The 24,631-nt window shown below is 37.0% G+C and overlaps 1 protein-coding gene and 1 long non-coding RNA gene across 3 annotated transcripts; both read right to left on the reverse strand.

The window, feature by feature from the left end:
- Positions 1-311: 311 nt before the first annotated feature.
- On the reverse strand, positions 312-8,665 carry LOC127499592 (histone acetyltransferase p300-like). Its single transcript, XM_051869984.1, has 10 exons — positions 2,888-8,665; positions 2,612-2,794; positions 2,303-2,410; positions 2,026-2,208; positions 1,719-1,826; positions 1,442-1,624; positions 1,031-1,240; positions 714-822; positions 413-420; positions 312-317 (listed from the first exon to the last, which is right to left on the reverse strand). The coding sequence occupies exons 1-10, from the start codon at positions 3,398-3,400 to the stop codon at positions 312-314; spliced, it is 1,611 nt and encodes a 536-aa protein (XP_051725944.1). The 5' UTR covers positions 3,401-8,665.
- Positions 8,666-8,681: 16 nt separating this feature from the next.
- LOC127500353 (uncharacterized) lies at positions 8,682-20,412 on the reverse strand. 2 transcript variants are annotated; one of them, XR_007926310.1, is made up of 8 exons: positions 19,748-20,412; positions 18,819-18,875; positions 18,505-18,718; positions 17,564-17,639; positions 17,140-17,284; positions 11,891-11,999; positions 11,069-11,189; positions 8,682-10,971 (listed from the first exon to the last, which is right to left on the reverse strand). It is a non-coding gene; the product is annotated as an uncharacterized LOC127500353 (long non-coding RNA). The 2 variants fall into 2 exon arrangements; XR_007926309.1 differs by having other exon boundaries at positions 8,682-11,189.
- Between the last annotated feature and the right edge of the window lie 4,219 nt (positions 20,413-24,631).

The following is a 24,631-nucleotide window of genomic DNA, read 5'->3' on the forward strand; positions in this document are numbered from 1 at the left end:
CATTATTAAGCGGCTAGGTGTGCATTACTAACAGTGTTGACAAGTCTGTGGTTTTCCCACGGAATTGGCCTACTTTTACACTGTTGCCCCGGGTTGTTTTTCATGTCCGCGGGTTGAATCGACCCAAAATAACACGATATTTAGTCCCTGGAATGCAAATTTTACCAGGGGAGCCCCACGAAAAAAGCAAATTTTACCCCCAGAATGCGATTTTTACAGTGGGACCCCCCCCCTGAAAGTCTTGGGGTTTGTATCCAATAAAAATAAAAGAGCACAATGGTCAGTGAGAAGATTTTCACGTTACTTTAGATTTAAACCTGTGATAAAAATAAAAACAAAAATGAAACAAACCTTGATCTCATGATGTTTTGGATGTAAGTAAATGTATACTGAAATCAGTTGAATTATATACCTTTTTGTCTTAAGACACAAATTGTGGACAATATGAATTATAAATGTTATTACAATGCTATCCTTTGGCTTAGTGTGTGAATTTATCACATTTAATCAGCCCAGTGACAGCAAATGAAAGTTATCAGTTTATATAACACCAGTGTTAATTAATGTGTTCTGTCATTGACAAATAAATAAATAAAGTTTTTTTTTAAATTTTTTTTATTGATTATAGAAACATTCACATAAATATTAAATACATATTAAATATTATAAATATTACATATTTGAAATGACACAAAACTTTGTGAACATGCTACATAAATGGTCCATTTGCTCTAAGCTGCCTTGCTCTGACTGTTGGACCTTGACTTCAATTGCCATGCGCTGCTTTTTTTGTGGGGGTGACTGGTCCACACCTGCATTGTCCTGTTTAAGGAACAGACATAATCATGCAACACTGACCAAATCTAATGAGTGACCCTTAAAGAAAATCTAAAGACAAATTGCTTCTACTATTCTACTATTTCAATATGAAGGGGTTGAATTGAAAAGGATATGATTATAGGCCCATATTAAATTATTAAAGTGTCTAATTTCTAAATCTAAGTAAAATTGAGAGGAAGGAGGGTCTAACCAATGCTCTTTTCCGGGTCAGGTGGGACCTGGTCTGAGTTCTCTGTGCCAAATGACAAGAGGCTTGGGGCTTCTGCAGCAACAGTGGGTAGCACAGATGCAAAGGGATCTCGTGTTTTGCTCCCTGTTGCGGATAACCTGTGGGCACGGGTGCTCCCTGTGGGGTCCCCGAATGCACCAGCACACCTTTTGGGTCCACACCTGCATTATCCTGTTGAAGGAACAGACATAATCATGTAATGCTAACCAAATTTAATGAGTGATCCTTAAAGTAAATTTAAAGAAAAATTGCTTCTACCATTTCAATATGAAGGGGTTGAATTGAAAAGGATATGATTGTCATCCCAGATTAAATTATGACAGTGTTTCATTTTTTAAGTCTAAGTAAAACTGAGAGATAGGAGGGTCTAACCGATGCTCTTTTCTGGCTCAGCTGGGACCCGCGCCGAAGGCTGCTCCGAATTCTCGGTTTCGTCTGAGGAGCTTGATGGTTGTGGCTTTCCAGATTAAAATTCAGCTGCTGCGTCTTTTCATTTAGGTTGTCAGTTTCCACACATAGTTTTTGTGGAGGTGCCTGACACAGACCTACATTGTCCTGTTAAGGGGAACAGATATAGTATTGTAATGCTGCACATGTTAAATGAGTGCTTCGCTTCTTGGAATGCTCTATGTGGGTAGCCTGCAAGCACCTTTGGAGCAGCCACAGGTGTCCCATGTGGGGACCCATCAGGCACGGGTGCTCCCTGTGGGGTCCCCGAATGCCCCGGCACACCTTTTGGGTCCACACCTGCATTGTCCTGTTGAAGGAACAGACATAATCATGTAATGCTAACCAAATTTATTGAGTGATCCTTAAAGTAAATTTAAAGACAAATTACTTCTACCATTTCAATATGAAGGGGTTGAATTGAAAAGGATATGATTGTCATCCCAGATTAAATTATGACAGTGTTTCATTTTTTAAATCTAAGTAAAACAGAGATAGGGGGGTCTAACCGATGCTCTTTTCCGGCTCAGCTGGGACCCGCGCCGAAGGCTGCTCCGAATTCTCGGCTTCGTCTGAGGAGCTTGATGGTTGTGGCTCTCCAGATTAAAATTCAGCTGCTGCGTCTTTTCATTTAGGTTGTCAGTTTCCACACATAGTTTTTGTGGAGGTGCCTGACACAGACCTACATTGTCCTGTTAAGGGGAACAGATATAGTATTGTAATGCTGCACATGTTAAATGAGTGCTTCGCTTCTTGGAATGCTCTATGTGGGTAGCCTGCGAGCACCTTTGGAGCAGCCACAGGTGTTCCATGTGGGGACCCATCAGGCACGGGTGCTCCCTGTGGGGTCCCCGAATGCACCGGCACACCTTTTGGGTCCACACCTGCATTGTCCTGTTGAAGGAACAGACATAATCATGTAATGCTGACCAAATTTATTGAGTGATCCTTAAAGTAAATTTAAAGACAAATTGCTTCTACCATTTCAATATGAAGGGGTTGAATTGAAAAGGATATGATTGTCATCCCAGATTAAATTCTGACAGTGTTTCATTTTTTAAATCTAAGTAAAACTGAGAGATAGGAGGGTCTAACCGATGCTCTTTTCCGGCTCAGCTGGGACCCACGCCGAAGGCTGCTCCGAATTCTCGGCTTCGTCTGAGGAGCTTGATGGTTGTGGCTCTCCAGATTAAGATTCAGCTGCTGCATCTTTTCAGTTAGGTTGTCAATTTCCACACATAGTTTTTGTGGAGGTGCCTGACACAGACCTACATTGTCCTGTTGAGGGAACAGATATAGTATTGTAATGCTGCACATGTTAAATGAGTGCTTCACTTCTTAGAATGCTCTATGTGGGTAGCCTGCAAGCACCTTTGGAGCAGCCACAGGTGTCCCATGTGGGGACCCATCAGGCACAGGTGCTACCTGTGACTTTTTCTTTCTCCGCTGCTCCATGTTCTTCAGCGTTGCATCTGAGAAGCTTGAGTTTGGGGCCTGCTCGGATGTGTCGCTGAAGACCAGGGATGAAGAGAGGTCCCCTTTCTCAGAATTGGCGGGCACAGGTGCTCCCTGTTTGGACCTGGCAGGGACAGGTCCTCCCTTAGCAATCTTCTGCCTTGACTGCTTTGTGGTCTTCCGTGTTGCATCTGAGAAACCTGAGTGCTGGGACCTTCTCTGGGCCTTCTCAGATGCATCACTGAAGACCAGGGATGTGGGGCATGAAGTTTCTTGTGCCTCCACTAAATCCCCCCACTGGCCAGAGATGTAGCCCCCATACTCAGGCTCCTCAGATATAGGAGATGAAACTTCCACCATCGCCCACCACTTCCCCACAGCAAGGGCCGTGATGAGCTCATCAGAATAAATACTGGGCATGGTTGACATACTCCAATAGATGTTTGATGTGAAAGGTAATCTAGAAATGACTATATGCAATCTGTAACTGTGAAACTATGAAAGAAAGGGAAGAAATAAGATGAGTAAACATACAGTATAAGAACCTGAAAGCTTGTTGTTTTAAGCCCAAAGTATACTTATGTCATCTGCGTTCTGCAATTTTCATCATCAGAAGGTGTTTGCACTGACGATGTGTGTACAACTGCCAGTGGCGTAGCGTCTGGGCATGCAAGGTATGCACGTGCATATGGGCCCGGCTGGATTGGGGGCCTGCTATTACGGGCTTAACCCGATAGTATACTTTGGGCGTCCGCGCACCGTCCACATCACAAAATTTTCATCATCAGGAGGGTTCGCAGACGTCTGCACTCCCCGTCCGCGTGCAGCCAATTTTTGTGATGGCACGAACAGTGTGTGTAACGTACAACAGCCCATCCGAGAGTGAATAGAGTGCTTGAAAACAAAAGTCCACTAGATTTTTTTGCACCCAAATACTTTCAAAGGCTCACACGCTCGTCTGTGTGCGAGACAGAACCCGTGTACATATGTTCAGAAAAATGAAGTACAATAGAAATAATGTTGTCAATAACTTGCTATAGCCTATCTATGTTAAATGTACTGAAAATCATTAAGAATCTGAATAAATGGACCATAAAATGGTCCAAGCCATGTCTTAGCGATGATCTATTGTATTTGACTGGTATTCACTTTTCTGTCATTTTTAAAGTGGGTTTCTGAAACTTATGCATGCAGTATTGTCAGTAGTAGGCTACAGAATTTTAAATGAGACTGCACAAGATGTGAATAAATGTAACTCCTACACTCGCTGGGGTGGATAGGCCTACTTTATATTCAACGAAATAAAAAGCACATAAAACGTGATGGAAACAAATTTAGAGAAGAAACTTCTAGTAAATTTATTAGGAATAAAACATGTGAATTAAAAAAGTATGTAACACAATAATAAATTCATGACTGGAATAATCTTCGGACTCATCGCATCTGAGATGATGCTATGATCATTCTGAAATTCCAAAGCCAGAGTCGAATCGGTCGAATTCAAACGTAGACTGTGTTGAAAAGCCGTTTTTTGACAATTTTTGAAATAGATCCGCAATGCAAAGTCAAAATGATGGAAGAGCGCATATAGTACTGTAGTGCTGTTGTCATTCCTAGAAATGTTTTTTTACCATTTTTGTCTGCGTATTAGTGATAATATCCGAGGGGGGCCTGTAAAAATTTTTTTGCATATGGGCCTGGGGATGACTTGCTGCGCCACTGACAACTGCGCATATGCTAGGCGAATGTTAAGACACAAGAATATTGACACGATTCAGTGCTGCCCTTTGACATCTGGTAGAGTATAAATAAGCAATTGTAGTGTGCATATGTCAAACTCAACCATCTGTTAATAGTTGTGCGGACACAACTACGCACGAGATTGAGAATGAGCAGAATGTGTAAAACAAAGTATACCCCTGTATAAAAAGTACAGGCCTACAGTGTATGCCCAGTGGTGGTCCATCAGAAAAGTGAAGGGAGGCTGAGAGCAAAAGTATAAAATTTTTCTATTACGCCCCAATAAAAACTACACAAATCAGCTTAAGGTCAATCAGCTTTCACTATCACTTCAGTGTGTCATCAGATCTGCAATCAGTTGGTCAATCAAACATAAATAATCATGTTATCAATTTTTCTTTTGATCATTATTGATTTAGATATCAGCCTCCCATTTCCACATTTCCTTCCCATTTCTATTTATTTATCTAAATGTACAGTAAATAGAAATAACATTCCAATGTTTCAGCTGATTCTTCTCAGAGTTATAAAAAGATTAAAATTCAGATCCCCAATCCCTGTGTAAAGAGCATACTCACGACCACTCGCCGACTCGCTACAAAAGGAATATTGCCTCTGTACTCAAGCTTATACTCATCGAACGTTCTGAGGAATGCGGCGATCACAGTGACGTCACAGTGGAACACAAGAAGAGTTTGAGTGAATGGAGACGCTGTTTCGTTAGATTAAAATTGAACATGCAATACAAATACAAAGAGTGACTAAGCATTTTTAATTAATGAGCGCAACACAGAGACTATTTAAGACTGGCTATGACTCGGTGACAAATGCAAGACATGTCTTCTCTGCTCCTCAAACACATACAACATGAGTTTTTACATATAGTGTTTCTTGAGTAAAGAAAGCGCTGTACTTATTCAAACAATTGCTTACTTACTCTAATATTGTAAACAAGATCTCTCTTCAAACGGCGTGTGGCACTTCTTTTACGATAGAGGCGTGTGGAGTTGTGAGGTTTGACTGACAGTTTGAAGAGCCAATGCAGTGACGAGGTTTAGTCACAAGCTCTTTTTAAAACTTTTCACTGGTTAAATAAATATTTCAAAACCCACAGAGACGTGAAGGATGACCACTAAGATTTATGAAAAGAAAATAAATAAGAAATTACGAAATTCAGAGTTACAATGTTTCTGCACGACAGCAACCAGACGGATAAAAATTTGTTTATCTGGCCAAAATATATTTGAAATATAATGTTAATGTGGTAAACAGTGAAGTTCGATGAAATATATTTTTGAAACTGAAAATATATTTTGTTTCAACCTTCATATAGCCTACTTAAAATATATTTAAAACTGTATTTCAGGGGCAAGAAAATACATTTAAAAATGTATTTCAGGGCACAAGAAAATACATTTCCAATCTTACAGTCAATGCAAATGTGGGTGGAAGAAAGCATTGCGATCAAAACTACGTTCCATTAAATGTTAGAAGAATTTTAAACACTTACAGAAAAAAAACATGAATTTCCCCATATTTTTCACATTGACCACATTTGTTCACATATGATGTTCCCAAAAAATACAGAGTGAGCATGACACTTGGTCCAGCTGGAAACACCCTCACAGATGTTTATTTTAATCTATTATTTATTAATTTAATTACTTTATTTGTCATTTAATGTCAGTGTAATAGTGTTTAAATGCACATCAAATAAAAATAAATTAATTAATAAAATCGCTAGATGTACGATGTTAATAACTGTGACGTAATTTCAACTGACTTTTGGAGTAGGCAGTGTTGCCGCGGGTTGAATCTACCCAAAATAACGCGATATAGTCCCTGGAACGCGAATTTTACCGTGGGACCCCCCTGAAATGCGATTGGGCTAGTTTTGGGCTAGTTTTGAGGAGCGATTGGGCGGGTTTTGTTATGAAAAACTATGGAGCTAGAATTATGACAATACTATGAATTTGAATTGTGTAAATCTGAATTATAGACAAGTGTAATTTAACAAAATTGAATATTATGTTGAATTTTACATAGTTCTGAATTTGAATTTTTAAATCTTGAAAATTGAACATTTGAAATTTAACACATCTGAAATGTTTATAGACATGCATTTTCAAACAGCAGATATTTTGAGTAATGTTGATTATTGTTTAGTATAGGTAATGGTGTAAAAACGTATAACACTTTTTACTGTTTCATAGTTTTGTTGTGTGTGTGTGAGTAAATGTGCATATTTGTAATAAATTATGTACAATAATGTTTGAGCAAGTGTCAGTTTTCCAAAAGAAGTCCTTCATGAGCATTAACCATTTTGGTCATGTCATTTATACACTTCTTTCCCTAAGTGCTGGCACTGTAGCTAACCTTTGTCTTTATTGTTACAGGAACAGATACTTCTAGATCATATATGGGAGAGGCTTCGTTTACGTTTGAAGCATGCCCTTGCAAGGATGCCTGTGGATTTGGACTTCTTAGAATTTATCTGTGTTCAGGAGTTAGGGTTCCTCAGTGCTGTATCTCCCCAGGTCATCATTCCTGTTGACATATGGGAAGGTTTAACTGGTCTGCATCATGCAATTACTTCAGAAAGACAAAGCAACGAGACACATGTAATGACAGCACATTTTGAACAAGGTAGTTGTGGACGACCAAAAGCAGTCATTGGTCGTGAATATCTCGCCAGTTTGCTTGAGATGAACTTACCAGTCAGGTGCATTGCTAACCTTTTGGGGGTATCTGAACGGACTGTACATAGACGACTGGCGGAGTTCAGCCTATCAGTCAGATCACTGTATAGTTCACTAACAGACAACGAGTTAGACATGTTAGTGTCTAATATTAAGTCCAGAATGCCAAACTCTGGGTACAGGATGGTGAAGGATGCTTTGAAAGCTGAAGGGCACAAGGTACAATATGAGTGGGTGAGGGCATCACTTCATCGAGTGGACACACTGGGAGTTTTATCTAGGATGACAGAGCTGGGTTGTGTTGTCCGGAGGACATATTCAGTGCCAGGGCCCAAATCAATGATGCACATTGACACTAATCACAAATTAATACGCAAGTAAAAATTGTAATATTCTGTGTAAGGTTTTACTCATTAATTAATTTTAACTGTATTGTCTTAAGATGGAACTTTTGTTTAATGAAGCAGTTCTAAAACTCTGGCCCTTGAGGTCTATTTTTCTGCAGAGATCAGCTCCAACCCTAATCAAACACACTTGAACAAGCTAATCAAGGTCTTCAGGATTACTAGAAAGTAATAGGTAGGTGACTTTAACCAAGGCAGGAACTAAACTCTGCAGAAAAGTGAATCTCAAGGGCCAGAGTCGAGAACCTTGGTCTAATGCCTGTGATTTTAGGTATAACATTGTCTTGTTTGGAGGGGTGGATGGCTTTTCACGAAAGGTGATTTTTTTTTTCTTTTCTTTGTTGTACAGTGTAAAGCAACATTTGAATTGTTTATGTACCAGATAACTAAAACTAATAACACTATTTCTAATTTTACAGATAATGTACCTTGGTGCTGCCACAAACAATTCAGCATTAACTGCACTGACCTTCTTCCAAGAGTCTGTGGAAAGATATGGCTTCCCTCTCAGGTAAGTTGTGGTATAGAGTAATAAAGATAAAGATAAATATACATATGCTTGCTATATTAATCGTGGGGTATTGTGGTAGACATTTCCCCACTACGAACATGACTTAAAAGGATAGTTCACTCAAAAATGAAAATTCTGTCATCATTTACTCACCCTCAAGTTGTTCCAAACCTGTAAGAATTTTTGTTCTGCTGAACACAAAGGAAGATATTTTGAAGAATATTTGTAACCAAACAGTTGTGTGGCACCATACTATGGTGACTTACATAGTTTTTTTTTTTACTACTATGTACAAAACACTATGGAAGTCAATGATGCCCCAAAACTTTTTTTTAGCAGAAGAAAGAAATTCATACAGGTTTGGAAATATTTGAGGGTGAGTAAATGACTCTTTTGGGTGAAGTATCCCTTTAACAGGTCCTGTGATGAATAGATAATCATTATTGTTCACTTTTACCTGTCAGTGGTCATAATGTTATGACCACTGACAGGTGTGTGTGTGTGTGTGTGTATATACACACACATTCAATTAAGCTGTATAAATGAGCACTGGGTTAAGTATTAAAACATTGCCTTGACCAACTTTAATATTATAGGGTCAGAGGGGACCATGGAGTTGAGAATGTGGACATTGCATGTTTAATGTTCACAATTCGTGGCACAGGGAGAAGCAGTTTCATTTCAGGAAAAAGTGTCCACAACCAAAGGTATGTAAAGAAGGTATTACGTTGCAGACATATCTCTACTATGCAACCTTGTGCTTTATTTTCCAAATGTTTGTTTGAACCATCAAATTGCATATGATTTTTTTTTTTTTTTGTGATGCTTTGTTATAGAATAGACTGTGGAGGGATGTGCTACACTATCTTGAGAAAGCCAACTACCTTCATATTGCAGACCAAACGCATCTCTTCTGTTGCCACTATACATTCCTACCAAGGCTACACAATGATCTAAACATTTTCAGAGATGGGTGGGATAATCACCCTTTGGGAACAGAACACAACATGTCTCTGAACCAGCTTTGGGAATTGGGTCAAATTCACTATACAGTTGATGATCCACAAAATGAAGAGGTATTAATGTGCGTGCAAACTTACAGCCATGTTTACATTTTTAGAGACATTACAAAGGTCATGAGTATTCAAATGTTTATTCACTGGCATTTAAACACCTCAATTAGTGTTGTAGTAACCATAAAAATGTAGTATTTGGAACTGTTATAGGAACTGAGATTGTAGAGTAATGTTGTTTTGTTTACACAGGAACTGAACTTTGCTGATATTGATTGGGAAAGCAGTGGATTGCCTCCTGATGAAAGGGTTGGAGTTAATGTCCCTACTGTAGAATGTCCACTTACACCAGAGCAATTTACTGCACTGAAGGACACAGTGGATCCTAGGTCACCATCACAGTCCCATGGGATAGACATTTACATGGCTGCAGTGCAGTTTTGCCAAGCACTTGAGTAATGACACATTAACTGGACTGCTGGAATTGAATTTAAATTTATTTGATGAATAATTCAACCATAACATTCACTGTGTATTTTGTTTTTAAGAACTGTTTCATTTATACAGGTGCTGGTCATATAATTAGAATATTGTGAAAAAGTTATTTTTTTTATTGTAAATTATTTTAAAAAAATGAAACTTTATATTCTAGATTCCCTACATGTAAAGTAAAACATTTCAAAAGTTTTTTTTTTTTTTAATTTGTTGATTAGAGCGTACAGCTAATGAAAGTCCAAAATCCAGTATCTCAAAATATTAGAATATTTACATTTGAGTTTCATTAAATGACCATCCCTACAGTATAAATTCCGGGTATCTTTTGTTCTTTGAAACCACACTAATGGGGAAGACTGCTGACTTGGCAATGGTCCAGGAGACAATCATTGACACCCTCCACAAAGAGAGTAAGTCACAGAAGGTCATTACTGAATGGGGTGGCTGTTTACAGAGTGATGTGTCAAAGCATATTAAATGCAAAGTTGACTGGAAGGAAGAAATTGGGTAGGCAAAGGTGCACAAGCAACAGGGATGACCGCAAGCTTGAGAATACTGTCAAGTAAAGCCGATTCAAACACTTGGGAGAGCTTCACAATGAGTAGAATGAAGCCGGAGTCAGCGCATCAAGAGTCACCACACTCAGACATCTTCAGGAAAAGGACTACCAAGCCACTTCTGAACCAGAGACAACGTCAGAAGCATCTTACCGGGGCTAAGGAGAAAAAGAACTGGACAGTGAACAGTGGTCAAAAGTCCTCTTTTCAGATAAAAGTAAATTTTGCATTTCATGTTGAAATCATGGTCCCAGAGTCTGAAGGAAGACTGGAGAGGCACAGAATCCAAGCTGCTTGAAGTCTAGTGTGAAGTTTCTGAAGTCAATAATGATTTGGGGGGGCCGTGACGTCTGCTGGTGTTGGTCCATTGTGTTTTATCAAGTGCAAAGTCAATGCAGCCATCTTCCAGGAGATTTTGGAGCACTTTATGCTTCCATCTGCTGACAAGCTTTATGGAGATGCTGATTTCCTTTTCCAGCAGGACTTTAGCACCTGCCCACAGTGCAAAAACCACTTCCAAGTGGTTTGCTGACCATGATATTACTGTGCTTTATTGGCCAGCCAATATGCCTGACCTGAATCTATGGGATATTTTCAAGAGAAAGATGAGAAACAGTCGATCCAACAATATACAGATGATCTGAAGGCTCAATAGTGCAAAGATTTAAAGATTTATACCAGTCTCAATGAAGTGACGCAAATACCCTGAGATGCGACATCTATCTTCTAGCGAACAATCTTCATCGTCGTCATCATCCACACTGCTAACAGAGGGCCAGCAGATACAGGGAAGCAGCATCTGGAAACAATTATATATTTCTGTTACAACAGTTCTATACACACACATATGTGTGTGTATGTATAATACATACACATATCTCCATATATCTATATATCATATAGATATAAATTGATGTGTATATGTATTATACATTCTCCTACACATACACATATCCATCTAAAGCGGTGGCCAAAATTATTAGAACAGTAAGATTATTATTTTTTTTATGTTTTAAGGCTTCTTTTACTTGATCCAAAATACAGCAACAACAGTAATATTGTGAAATATTTTTACAATTTAAAATAACTTTTCTAACTGAATATATGTTAAAATGTAATTTATTCCTGTGATCAAAGCTGAATTTTCAGCATCATTACTCCAGTATTCAGTGTCACATGATCCTTCAGAAATCATTCTAATATGATGACTTGCTGATCAAGAAACATTTATTATTATTATTATTATTATTATTATTATTATCAATGTTGAAAACAGTTGTGTACAATTTTTTTTCAGGGTTATTTGAATAGAAAAGTTCAAAAGAACAGCAATTTTCTGGTTCAGTTTTCCAATCTGCAAAAAACATAGAAGCATCATGTCAACAAATCAGATGAAGCTAATTGTGTATTCTACTACTTCAGTGTTACATCTCAGAAAAGATTACACTTATCAGTTCCATTTTAAAACTTTTTTAGAAAAAAAAAAAAAAAAAAGAATACCAGAACTCATGCTTGTGGCTTCAGCTGCATTTGAATCATCACCAGTATGTGTCACTGGCACAGAAAATCCAGATGTAGAAGGCTCTTACATAATTCCAGAGGTTGAAGGCTTATGATAAAATACATAAACTTCATTAGTATACTTGAATGCAATGAAGGACAAAATACCTTTATGAATGAATGACCTCAAAAGTTATAAATTAAACAAACATTCATCATTTTACCATAAAACAAAATATTCAATTGACATTTGTTGCAGTGGAGAAGACCTGAGGCAACCCTAACTGCACACACAATAAAAGTATACATTATGTGACCAGTGATATGTTACCACAGTTTTCAAGGAGAACGTTACATGCTCTCTTGCCCTAGAGGCAAAAACGAAATTCAGCATCTACAATAATGTTCTCTATTAAAGGGATAGTTCACCCAAAAATGAAAATTGTCATCATTTACTCACCCTCAAGTTGTTCCAAACCTGTATAAATTTCTTTGTTCTGCTGAACACAAAGGAAGATATTTGGAAGAATGTCAGTAATGTAAAAGATTGGTTTGCGTTTGTAACTCCGTATAGCTTTGTTTTGAATCTCTTTTATTCATTGTTGCTTATTTTTTTATTTTATTTATTTTTTTATTACCTTATATGTAATATTGCCTACCACACTAATCTGACGTCGCTAGCTTGTAATCTTTGAATCTAAATCGCTGTTACAACGCATTTGCATTTGCAGCGCTAGCTTGTTAACTTGTTAACAGTCTCTCGCGCGCTCCTTTTCCAACGCGTTCTTCAAACAGCTGTGGTAAGTCGGATCAGTCTACAAACACGATGAGTCGTGTCATCCTCTCCCAGCATTGCTACCTGTTCCATTTGCCACATGTTTACCATAGCTCTCTCTGTCAGCGACGAGGGATTTACATGTCATAAATGTAGGGAAATAGTCAGGCTGACAGAGAGAATCTCAGAATTAGAGACACGCATCCAAACTTTAATCGAGGATAGTAAGAATGCAAGGGCTTCAGATACTGTTTTGGATGCGACTAGCTTAGTGAACTCTGTACATTGTTCGGTTCCGGCTGTAGAGCCCGCGCAGCAGGGCACTTGGGTAACGGTGAGGCGGCCTAGCCGCGGAAAACACCACTCTTCCGTTCCAATAAGAACATCAAACAGGTTCTCCCCACTCAGTGATACACCCACTGAGAATCCTGTTGAAAGTGCCCTAGTTATTGGCGATTCTATTACACGGAACGTGAAAATAGAGACACCAGCCACCATAGTCACATGTTTGCCGGGAGCCAGAGCACCTGACATCAAAGCAAATTTAAAAGTGCTGGCTAATGCTAATCGTAAATACTCTAAGATTATTATTCACATCGGCACTAATGATGTTCGACTTCGCCAGTCAGAGATCACTAAAATTAACATTAAAGAGGTGTGTGAACTCGCAAGTACAATGTCAGGAGAAGTAATTTGCTCTGGCCCCCTTCCTGTTCGTCGGAGTGATGAGATAGTTAGCAGATTATCATCACTCAATGGCTGGCTGTCTAAGTGGTGTCCGCAAAATAATATAGGTTTCATAGACAATTGGAAAAGTTTTTGGGGCAGACCTGACCTGTTGAAAAGTGATGGCATTCATCCCTCCCGGGATGGTGCTGCTCTTCTCTCTAGTAATATGGCACATAGTCTTAGAACTGAAACATGACAAACTGGGGCCCAAGTCAGGAAGCAGACAGACTGGCTAAACCGACCGTCTGCTAGCTGCCTCATGTTACAGAAGTCAGAAAATTCAGGTAACTCCCAACACATAGAAACTCTTACACCTAGATATTTTCAAATAGAGACTGTGTCTGTACCCCGAATTAGTAAAAACAAAAAACTTCCAAACTCATTTAATGGTAAAAATTTAATTGATGTTCAACAAATAAAAAATAGAGATAATAATGCTAAACAAATGATAAAACTCGGGTTGTTAAATATTAGATCCCTTTCTTCAAAATCACTTATTGTTAATGATATTATCAAAGATAATAATCTAGATGTGCTGTGTTTGACAGAAACTTGGCTAAAACCGGACGATTACATTACTTTAAATGAGTCTAGTCCTCAAGGTTATGATTATCGACACAATGCCCGTCAGAAAGGCAAAGGGGGAGGTGTTGCTGTAATCTATAGTAATATTTACAGTATTAGTCAAAAGTCTTTCAAATATAATTCCTTCGAAGTAATGGTACTTTACGTAACATTATGTAGGTTGACATTTGTGCTGGCTACTGTATACAGGCCACCAGAACACCATACAGACTTTATCAAAGAATTTGCTGATTTTCTGTCAGAGTTAGTATTGGCTGCAGATAAAGTCCTTGTTGTTGGTGATTTTAATATCCATGTAGATAATAAGAAAGACGCATTAGGATTGGCATTTGCAGATATTCTAAACTCTATTGGTGTTAGACAACATGTGTCAGGACCCACTCATTGTCGTAATCATACTTTAGATCTAATATTGTCACATGGAATCAATATTGATGCTGTTGAAATTCTGCAGCAGAGTGACGACATCTCAGATCATTATCTAGTCTCGTGTATACTACATTTAGTCAAGGCGGCTAAACTGCCTCCATGCCATAAATATGGTAGAACCATCACTTCTACCACTAAAGATCGCTTTATAAATAATCTTCCTGATCAGTTTCATCGCCTTAGCATACCAGAAAGCTTAGAAGACCTCGATGTTGTAACAGAAACTATTGCCTCTGTCTTTTCCAGTACATTAGACTCAGTTGCTCCTTTGCGCTTAAAAAAGATTAAGGAAATTAATCCTTAATCCATAAAAATTCAGTTCATTTACTGCTTTAGGAGAGGAAGAATTGTCTAAACTTGTTAAATCATCAAAATCAACAACATGTATGTTAGACCCTATACTGACTAAGCTATTGAAAGAAATGCTTCCAGAGGTCATAGATCCTCTTCTTAATATCGCCAATTCATCTTTATCATTAGGATACGTACCAAAAACTTTTAAGCTGGCTATTATTAAACCTCTTATTAAAAAAACACAACTTGATCCTAGAGAATTAGTCAATTACAGGCCGATCTCAAATCTCACTTTTCTGTCAAAAATACTAGAAAAGGTAGTATCATCACAACTATGTTCCTTTTTAAGAAAGAAATAGTATCTGTGAGGATTTCCAGTCAGGATTTAGACCGTACCATAGTATTGAGACTGCTCTCATTAGAGTTACTAATGATTTGCTCTTATCATCAGATCGTGGTTGTATCTCTCTATTAGTGTTACTGGATCTTAGTGCTGCATTTGACACTATTGATCACAATATTCTTTTAAATAGACTCGAAAATTATGTTGGCATTAGTGGAATTGCATTGTCATGGTTCAAATCATACTTATCTGACCGTTATCAGTCTGTAGTAGTAAACGAAGAGATGTCATATCGATCACAAGTTCAATATGGAGTACCGCAAGGCTCAGTACTAGGACCGTTGCTGTTCACTCTGTACATGCTACCCTTGGGAGATATCATTAGGAAGCATGGCGTTAGTTTTCACTGTTACGCTGATGATACTCAGCTCTATATTTCTTTGCGCCCTGACGAAACTTACCAATTCACAAAATTAACAATGCATAGCTGATATAAAAAATTGGATGATCAGTAATTTCCTACTACTAAATTCAGAAAAAACTGATTCTAATTTTTGGACCAAAAACTTCTTCACGTAATAACCTAGAATACTGTCTAACACTTGATGGATGCTCTGTTAAGTCTTCGTCATCTCTTAGGAACCTGGGTGTGCTCTTTGATACCAATCTTTCATTTGAAGGCCATGTTACTAGCATCTGTAAAACCGCATTCTTCCATCTTAAAAATATATCTAAACTACGACATATGCTCTCAATGAAAAATGCAGAACAGTTAGTTCATGCGTTCATGACCTCAAGGCTAGATTACTGTAATGCTCTACTGGGTGGTTGTTCTGCTCGCCTGATAAATAAACTACAGCTCGTACAAAATGCAGCAGCTAGAGTTCTTACTAGAACTAGGAAGTATGACCATATTAGCCCAGTTCTGTCAACACTGCATTGGCTTCCTGTTAAACATCGTATAGATTTTAAAATCTTGCTAATTACTTACAAAGCACTAAATGGTTTAGCTCCCCAGTACCTGAGCGAGCTCCTAATTCATTATAGTCCTTCACGTCTACTGCGATCTCAGAATTCAGGCCAGCTGATAATACCAAATATCAAAATCAACCGCAGGCGGTAGATCCTTCTCCTATTTGGCACCTAAACTCTGGAACAATCTTCCTAGCATTGTTCGGGAAGCAGACACACTCTGTCAGTTTAAATCTAGACTAAAAATGCATTTCTTTAACCTGGCATACACAACACATTACCTATTTATATTTTCAAATCCGTTAAAGGATTATTAGGCTGCATAAATTAGGTCAGCCGAAACCGGGAACACTTCCTATAACACCTGATGTACTCGTTACATCAGAAGAAGAATGGCATCTGTTTGGTTACATATATTCTTCCAAAATATCTTCCTTTGTGTTCAGCAGAACAAAGAAATTCTTACAGGTTTGGAACAACTTGAGGGTGAGTAAATGATGACAGTATTTTCATTTTTGGGTGAACTATCCCTTTAATAAGTGATATAATGTTGAACAACAAACATCTAGCCCTTAGTAAATTTTTATGAGTCACTGATTTGACTGGAAATATGTTTGTGTTTTTTTGTTTAAAAATTAACTGTCAAACAAAATATTTTTCTCATCTGTCACCTATGCAAACACTTGCGTGGATCTCAATTTCATCAACAGACATTTCTTTCTGACAGATGGGGCAAGTGGCCTATAGTAAACAAACAAACAAAAAACAATATAAATTCTTTACTTATTTGTTCCACGCATGTATGACTTTCTTTAACATGTAACAATAAGATATTCTGAAGACTGATATTCACTAGATGTGGGAAGAAAAAACAAACAAACAAACATCCAAATGCGTGTGTGTGTGTGTGTGTGTGTGTGTGTGTGTGTGTTTTCTGCTAACGTACAGGTTATGAATGACATGATAGTAAAAGAGAATTTTCCATTTTGGCTGATTTTTTTCTTCACCTTCACACACTCACATAAACAAAAAAAAAAAACAGCTCTAAAAACATTTATTGAAAAATATCTTACTGAACCTGCAAATTATGTTTTAAATTAAATTAACTAATTTATATCTTACTTGTTTGGTCTGTTCAGCCTCGTCATTTGAAGAGGAGCTATGTAAATAACTCCTTTAAAACCTTGTGTTGCTGTCTTCAAATGCTTGGCACTGTACCCACTCTCATCGGGTGAAATAAGAACGAGCTTCCGGGAGCCCCATCCTCCTTTAAAAAAAAATAAATAAATAAAAAAAATAAAATAAAATATTGTACAAAAAATACAGAAAAATACATTATGCTATTGGAATTTTGGAGATAATTCCTTTTTTGTTATGCCAGGATCAGTTTTTAAACAATTAGGAAGTTTTTATGAAATGTTTAAGCTTGGCACAAAGGTATTATTTCCAAAAAAAATGTAGAATTGTACCAGAAATAAGTTATTAGCGATTACATGAAAGGTCAGAATTTTTGCAATAAGTGCATCACTATATTCATGATGATTACCTGAAGATTTATAGACAGGCCAACCCCCTTTTATTTCTTGAAATTTGGGGTAGAGCTCCTTCAGCTGGGCACATACCTAATACAAATAAGGCAAAACAGGGCAGCCATTAAGGCTTTATTTTCAGTATAGCACACTGATTAAAAATTAAATGTCACTTAGTTTCAACTGCAACACCGGTACAAACAGCTTATAGTGTTTAAAGCGTTAGTTCACCCAAAATGAAAATTCTGTCATTTATTACCCACCCTCATGTCGTTCCACACTCGTAAGTCTTTTGTTTATCTTCAGAACACAAATTAAGATATTTTTTATGAAATCTGAGAGATTTCTGTCCCTACATACTTAGCTACTTGATCTTTGATGCTTCAAATTCATAAAGAGATTGTAAAACTAATCCATATGAATTTAATTAAGTTGTTTAGTTCTAGTTTTCTGAAGAGACTCGATAGTTTTATATAAATGAACAGATTTAATTTAAGCTTTTACTCACATTTAAACATTAATCTGCGAAAATAAACAGAAGCTCAAACGAATCTGAATGATGCGCGAAAACAAACCTCTTGTGGAAGCTCAAACGTGCTGCGTAACACACATCTTTGAGCATTCTCATTTCATATAGATTAGCTTTCCAATCTCTTTATAAACTTTTTTAAGCATTAAAGATCAAGTAGCTGTCAATGGACGGACAGAAATCGCTCAGATTTCATCAAAAATATCTTAATTTGTGTTCTGAAGATGAACGAAGGTCTTACGGGTGTGGAACGACATGAGGGTGAATAATAAATGACAGAATTAATTTAGGGGTGAAGTAACCCTTTAATTGTAGTAATGTGCTTGAAAGCTCCTCAGTGCCTATATACACAGCTATACAGAGGTACTAATTAAGCTCTGTTGCACTTTGCACTTTTTAAAAGATACAAGAGACATCATTCATGCTTACTTCCTCATATGTTGCATTTTCATCCATATGCATTGTCTTTCGTCCCAACCCAGCTTGCATGTGTACCAGTTGCTCACTCTCCTTAGGCGTTCGCTCATATTGGTGAGGCAGCAAGTAAAAATTAACAGGCAATATTTTTGCGGGTTTACTAGGGGTCAGTGACAGCATTCGCCTTTTACCCCGTCCTTTACTGAAAAACCCAGATGGAAATGATCTGTTGGCAAAAAGCACAATTACAAACCAAAATAACTACCATTAAATAAAGGCATGTTCCTTTATGTCAGTATTAAATAAAAATAAAGTAGTTGCAAAACCTGGTCAGCTCAGTTTGGATGGTGGCCCTCTGCTGAACAGTCTGCTGCCTATGGACGCTGAATCAGGCAATGCATACAATTTTAAATAATTGTAAAAATTTAAAAAAAAAAAAAAAAAATGTATTCACAAATACATATACATAACAGGAATTTATTTTCTCTTAAACTACCCTTAACAAAGACAACAAGTGCCTGGTTGATCTGACAACTTCACTGTCCTGTAAACACAGTTTAAGCAGAATCATTTTTTATCTCGTACAGTCTTAAAACGTTATTATTATTATTGGTTTAATGGTCTACTACTTTAAATGCTAGATTTTTGCTAGATACCAGTTTAGGGCGTGGGGTAATGGCACTGAGTGAACATGACAGTCTGCGACAACGGTTTATTGCAGTTTGGCGAGTAAATTAGCTAAATGGCTTACAAAAAGTCTATGATATTGAGCGGAAACGAATGGTATAATGTAATAGTCCCTGCAACTTACACGTCTCTGAATGATCATTCATTCATTCGTTCAAGTCTTCAGTTCAAAACAGTTTACAAATACCAGTGAGTGGCATTACATCCAACTTGGATCTGATGTGGATTCCGATCACAGAATGAAGCAGAATTAGGCTACATTAATTATGAGTGACGCTTAAACTAGACTGGACGTGAGCGGTGCCACGCGTCGCGTCCGCGACAAAAGACAATAGGATTATAATCGATTATCAGTGATATTATTATCAATAATATTGTCTACAATATAATAAATATAATAAAATATGAATGCGGCGCAACGCGTCACGTCAAATTCCCAACAGCACACGGTGCCATACTAATCACTTTTACCCCAAGTATGCTTTAAAACAAACACCAGAGACCGCTTAGACAAATGTTCCATGTGCATACCTAACATCTAAATCATAAATGTTTCAGAATCACTTACCTCCGGACGATTCATTATCACAACAGAATGGCGACTGCTCTGGCGGTACGCAGGGAAGGAGACCAGATGCCGCGTTTTTGAATGGATGTCAATGGATGAGAGGCTTCACTATGCTGGAAGCATATGTGTAGCAAATTTCAATTTGAATTGTGATATGCAAAATGGTAATGCAATATGTAAAATGGCAATGCATTTTTGTATTTGAATTTACATTTTCCATACCATATGTGCAATGTTCGGAGCAAAATGATAATTCAAATTTAACAATATGTTACATTTGCTATTTCCTAACATAGTTTTAAACATGGCGGCAGCAGAGCTAAGAAGAGCGAGGCATAAACTGATGAAGCTGAGCAAGAACAGGGAAATTGTTGTCAATGTTTCTGAAGATTATGTGTGTCCGTCAGTAATACAACTACATTATTAGAGGCATAGATACTGTTAGGACGACTCGTAGAGAACGCGCCTGGTGCTCGTGCACCTTATTATGGCAAGCTAAAAGGGTCAGAATTACACTATAGATTAATTGCGTTTACAGTCAAACGCCGTCAAATACGGCGTTTTAAACAGTATTTGCGCCTCAAAATACGCCGTTGTGATTACAAACGCCGTAAAAAAAAAACGCGCGAAAATACGTCAATGACGCCGTATTTAACGGCGTTTTAGTGTGCATGAAAAGCACCGCTTTTTATGCCGTCCATCTTGCCATATGACGCCGTAAAACGCCGTTTTGGTTGCACAGTACGCGTGTCACGCCCACTGATTTCCACAGCCAGTAGGTTTGAACGGTTTTCACCCAATCAATGGTAAACTGAATCAGACCAGACCAATTCATTACTGATCATTTTAGCCAAAGGAGTGCCTATGAATTGATAGGATATATTTATGTACAATAGCCTATAACTTTTGGGATATTTTCATCTCTACTAACATTAAACATATTAATTAAAGATCGCACCTCTTTATCATACTTTAATGCAATTGCTAAGATTTCATGTTCATCAATTACCTACCTCATTCTATGTATTCAACTTATTACCCAGATACTTTTCACATTAGTAACACTAGCTTTAAGTAGGCCTAATAATTTCCAAAACGAGAAATCGTCCCTAGTATAACAGAAGCGAGATAGGCCCTGTCCCAAATGGCACACTTCTATGCACTTTCAGTCTTGTGGACTTACAATGGCTGCAGCGTGCGCGTGTCCGTTAAGTCCACGAGACCGTAGGGTGTCCCGTTTGTCAATTTTAGGCTTCAGAAGGGTGCTCGTGAGCGCCTCCTTTGCGGCCGATATGCGCCCTCGATGCGCACTTTTGCTGAGCGTGCACTGGTGCGAGCTCCGCGGCAGACTTCTTCCCGACAGTCAAAGCGACGTTACGTCATAAAAGTGCGGACTCGTAGGAAGGCCGTGAGTGTTTAGGGTGCCATTTGGGACAGGGCCATAGTGTTTAAAAGTTGTGCAACATATCATGTGGTAGCCTAGTTGATAGCCTGCTTGTTAAAGTGCCCGACTCTCAAACCGCATCGATCGCTGGTGTGGTCCGCTCTTAGCGGGTCTGGTTTGAAAGAGTGTATTTGCTATATAGCACACGTACGTCTGCAAGATGTCTGTTAAAGATCACTTCATCTGGAAAACATCTGCTGTTTACAAACATCTGATAGACATCTTTTAGATGTCAGTTTTACATACATTCTAAATCATAAACATCTTAAAGACATCTTCTAAACGTCTATTTGACATCTGACAGGAAACGTCCTATAGACGTATTGCAGATGAGCAAACACTCTAAAAAATACGTCTTCCAGATCTCAAATAGACGTCTCCGAGATGTACGTGTGCTATCAGGAAATAAATAATATTTTTTTGCAAGGCTTTTTTTTTTTTTTTTCCTAGTGTAGACGACATGCGAAATAAATGGTTGTAATTCATGAATGCTTTGGAATACAGATCTAAGGTCTATTTTGAAAGAAGACATTTGGCAAATTATTGCTGAATATTGGAATCACTCAAAAAAAAAAAAATGAAAAAGTTATTTAAGTTTAAATGTATTATGAAAATGTACAGAATTGTTATATTTTTCTTTTATTAAAAAAAAAATAAATAAATATGTTTTAGACCAAAAATAAATAAATAAATAATAATATCGAGTCTAACCAAGTTTTATGCAAAAAATGCCTTTTCTGAGAAACCTTTTAGAGACCAGATAACTCCATCAACATTATTTTTTATTTAATTAGAAAATGAACATTATAATTCTGATTCAAGACATGAGGATACGATACATCATTTCATACAACATTTAGATTTTTTTTTGATGCACACTCGATCTTGTCAGAAATTAGTCAAACACTGTTCCTACATAATTTATATTGTAAAACACTGGTCAAACGTGTATTCTGAGACTTGTAGGCTATACCTTTTCAACGATAGTCTATAGTTTGTTGTGATTGTTCCACTGTCACAACGGGAAACTAAAAATTGACACTGCGGGGCTCACAAATAAGGCAAGCATCCTCCTGCAATGGTAGGTGTATCGTGGTTGATAAACACCATCAAAATGACGTTGATCGATGTATTAATTAATATAGGCTAATCACACGACATGAAATTCAGACATATTCATGTTGAATTCGAGACTTTGAGAGCAGTGTCCGCGACACCAAATGTAAAATCTGCTGGGTTTTAAATAATTATCCAAATATGTGAAATAGCCTAATTTTATATTTTCGACTAACAGAGAACATGAGGGAAGGATCCCAAATGATTAATGTTAATGGGGCAGTCAAGCAAGAAAGCGGACACAAGTAAGGTGTAGCAAAATTAGCCTATAGTTTGGAGCTTCAGACACATTGAAATACATAGGCCTACTAATATTATTATCACAGTTATATTCATTCTTAGTCTCCATGATCTTTCAGTTTGTAACTAAAATAAAGTTATGTACTATCATTAAGAACTAACATGAACTAACATTAACAATGGACAAAAGTTTTTTGTTTGTTTGTTTGTTTTTTGCCCTTACTCTCTGAGTAAGGTTGTGTAGCCTTTAACACTATCCTCCACTAGTTAACTATATATGAACTATAGGCCTAACAATACCTTTAAATCCCTTTTAAAGTTTTGGCTTATGTAAATTTCCACAAATGGCAATTTTTATAGGCTATTAAAATAAAGTTATGTACAAAATCGTTCTTGAAACGAATTGAACACCTATGAATCGTGAATTGGATTGAATCGCTGTCTAAGATTCACAGCCCTACTTGTAATGTTATACTAATTCATGTAACCTTAAACATTTTAAATATTACATTAATATGAAATATCGGAAAATTCATTCCGAAATGGATTGTACTTTTTATCTCTGTTATGTGATACAGTTGTGCCTCATACTTCATATTTGGGTCATTGACGAATAAGGTTTTTAAAAGTGTAAAAAAAAAATAAAAAAAAACATAATGGAGATATATTACATTTTTTGTTTTATTAAGTGTTAACAATGAGATTATGTGGTCTTTATAATCAATTAACACTGCTTTTGACATTTTTTACAAGATGGACAAATTTGTCACCAAAAAGTCATTCGGTTTAACCAAAATTTCGGTTTTACAGAATGAAACTTTTGGTTATAACAAATGACAATTTTTCATACAATGCTAACAGGCTGATATCTAGCTTGCTAGCTAGCTAGCGAAAGAACAGTCAAACATTTTATATTTAGTACAAATTTTTAAAATATTACAACATTTTCCATGTTTTATAGTGGTTGTACTGAATGACCTGATGTTTCGGGACATGCATATGAGCAAGTGAAAACATTAATTTTTCAAATAGTTAAGAGAGAGTTAGTTATTTTGCTTCATGACCATGTGGTCCTTTGCAGGTGTCTGAATGATGTCACATCCTGTCACATGATATTGACTGCATGACTTGATCCAAAATGGTCCCTTTATATTGGTTACTCCGAATTACATCAATGAAATTAATTTTTCCGGACATTCTTTCTCATAACAAAGCAATGACTTCTACACATAATTATAATACCATTTTTGTTGATATATGATATTATAAAATCATGCCAGAATAAAAAAAATATATACATTTATTACATTTAAATGAAATGGCTGTATTGGCCTTTGGACGGTTTAGCTGAATGACCTTTTGACACATCAAAACCTTTTTGATTGAATAAAAGAGATCTAGTTGTACTACCTTACATACTGTGGATATCATATCTGTTATTATTATTATTATTATTATTAAGGCCTTTGGACAAAAAAATTACCCGTCACGTCATTGACCTATTTAAGAATGTAATATTGTCATGTAAAAATGAATTGCCCACTTAATAATAATAATAATAATAATAAATAAATAAAAAACAATTTTCAATTTCCATAGCGTGTTATCACATTTTTCAAGTTAATTATATGGACAAGTTAAACAAATAATGATTTTGCTACTTTTCTTCATTTAAAATTTAAAGAATGTTTTTCAGACATATTTTTGTGTCACTGAAATGTAATGGAGTATTAATCTCTTGCAAATTACTGTACGTAGAAAGGGCAAGTAAAATGTCAAGTCATGGTTTTGGTGTTTTGATACACTTTATGATACACTTGAGACATATTGTTATTGACTGATGCAAAATATTAGCCACGCCCTCTTAGGTTTTACAGTAAAGATTTACAACACACAAAAGTAGTGGATAGTGAGTATAAAATGCTTACATCACAATTGGAGTGGTCACTTGCCTAGAAGGAGAAATGAATGTTCATCTTTTTTTGACACGGACACTACTGTGTATTATAAGGCTTTGTCCTGCTGTGTGTGGGGTTAATTTAGGTACATGCATTCTCCAAGGTGACCCTCAGCCCCCTGCTCTC

Source organism: Ctenopharyngodon idella, chromosome 18 (assembly GCF_019924925.1).
Source record: "Ctenopharyngodon idella isolate HZGC_01 chromosome 18, HZGC01, whole genome shotgun sequence".
In the NCBI taxonomy this organism is placed as follows: domain Eukaryota; kingdom Metazoa; phylum Chordata; class Actinopteri; order Cypriniformes; family Xenocyprididae; genus Ctenopharyngodon; species Ctenopharyngodon idella.

Coding starts and splice junctions, on each gene's coding strand:
- LOC127499592 (XM_051869984.1), bottom strand. CDS start 3,400: ATGTCAACCATGCCCAGTATTTATTCTGATGAGCTCATCACGGCCCTT. Junction 2,411..2,611: donor TGAGCCGGAAAAGAGCATCG/GTTAGACCCTCC, acceptor TTCCTTCAACAG/GACAATGCAGGTGTGGACCC. Junction 2,209..2,302: donor CACCTGTGGCTGCTCCAAAG/GTGCTCGCAGGC, acceptor TCCCCTTAACAG/GACAATGTAGGTCTGTGTCA.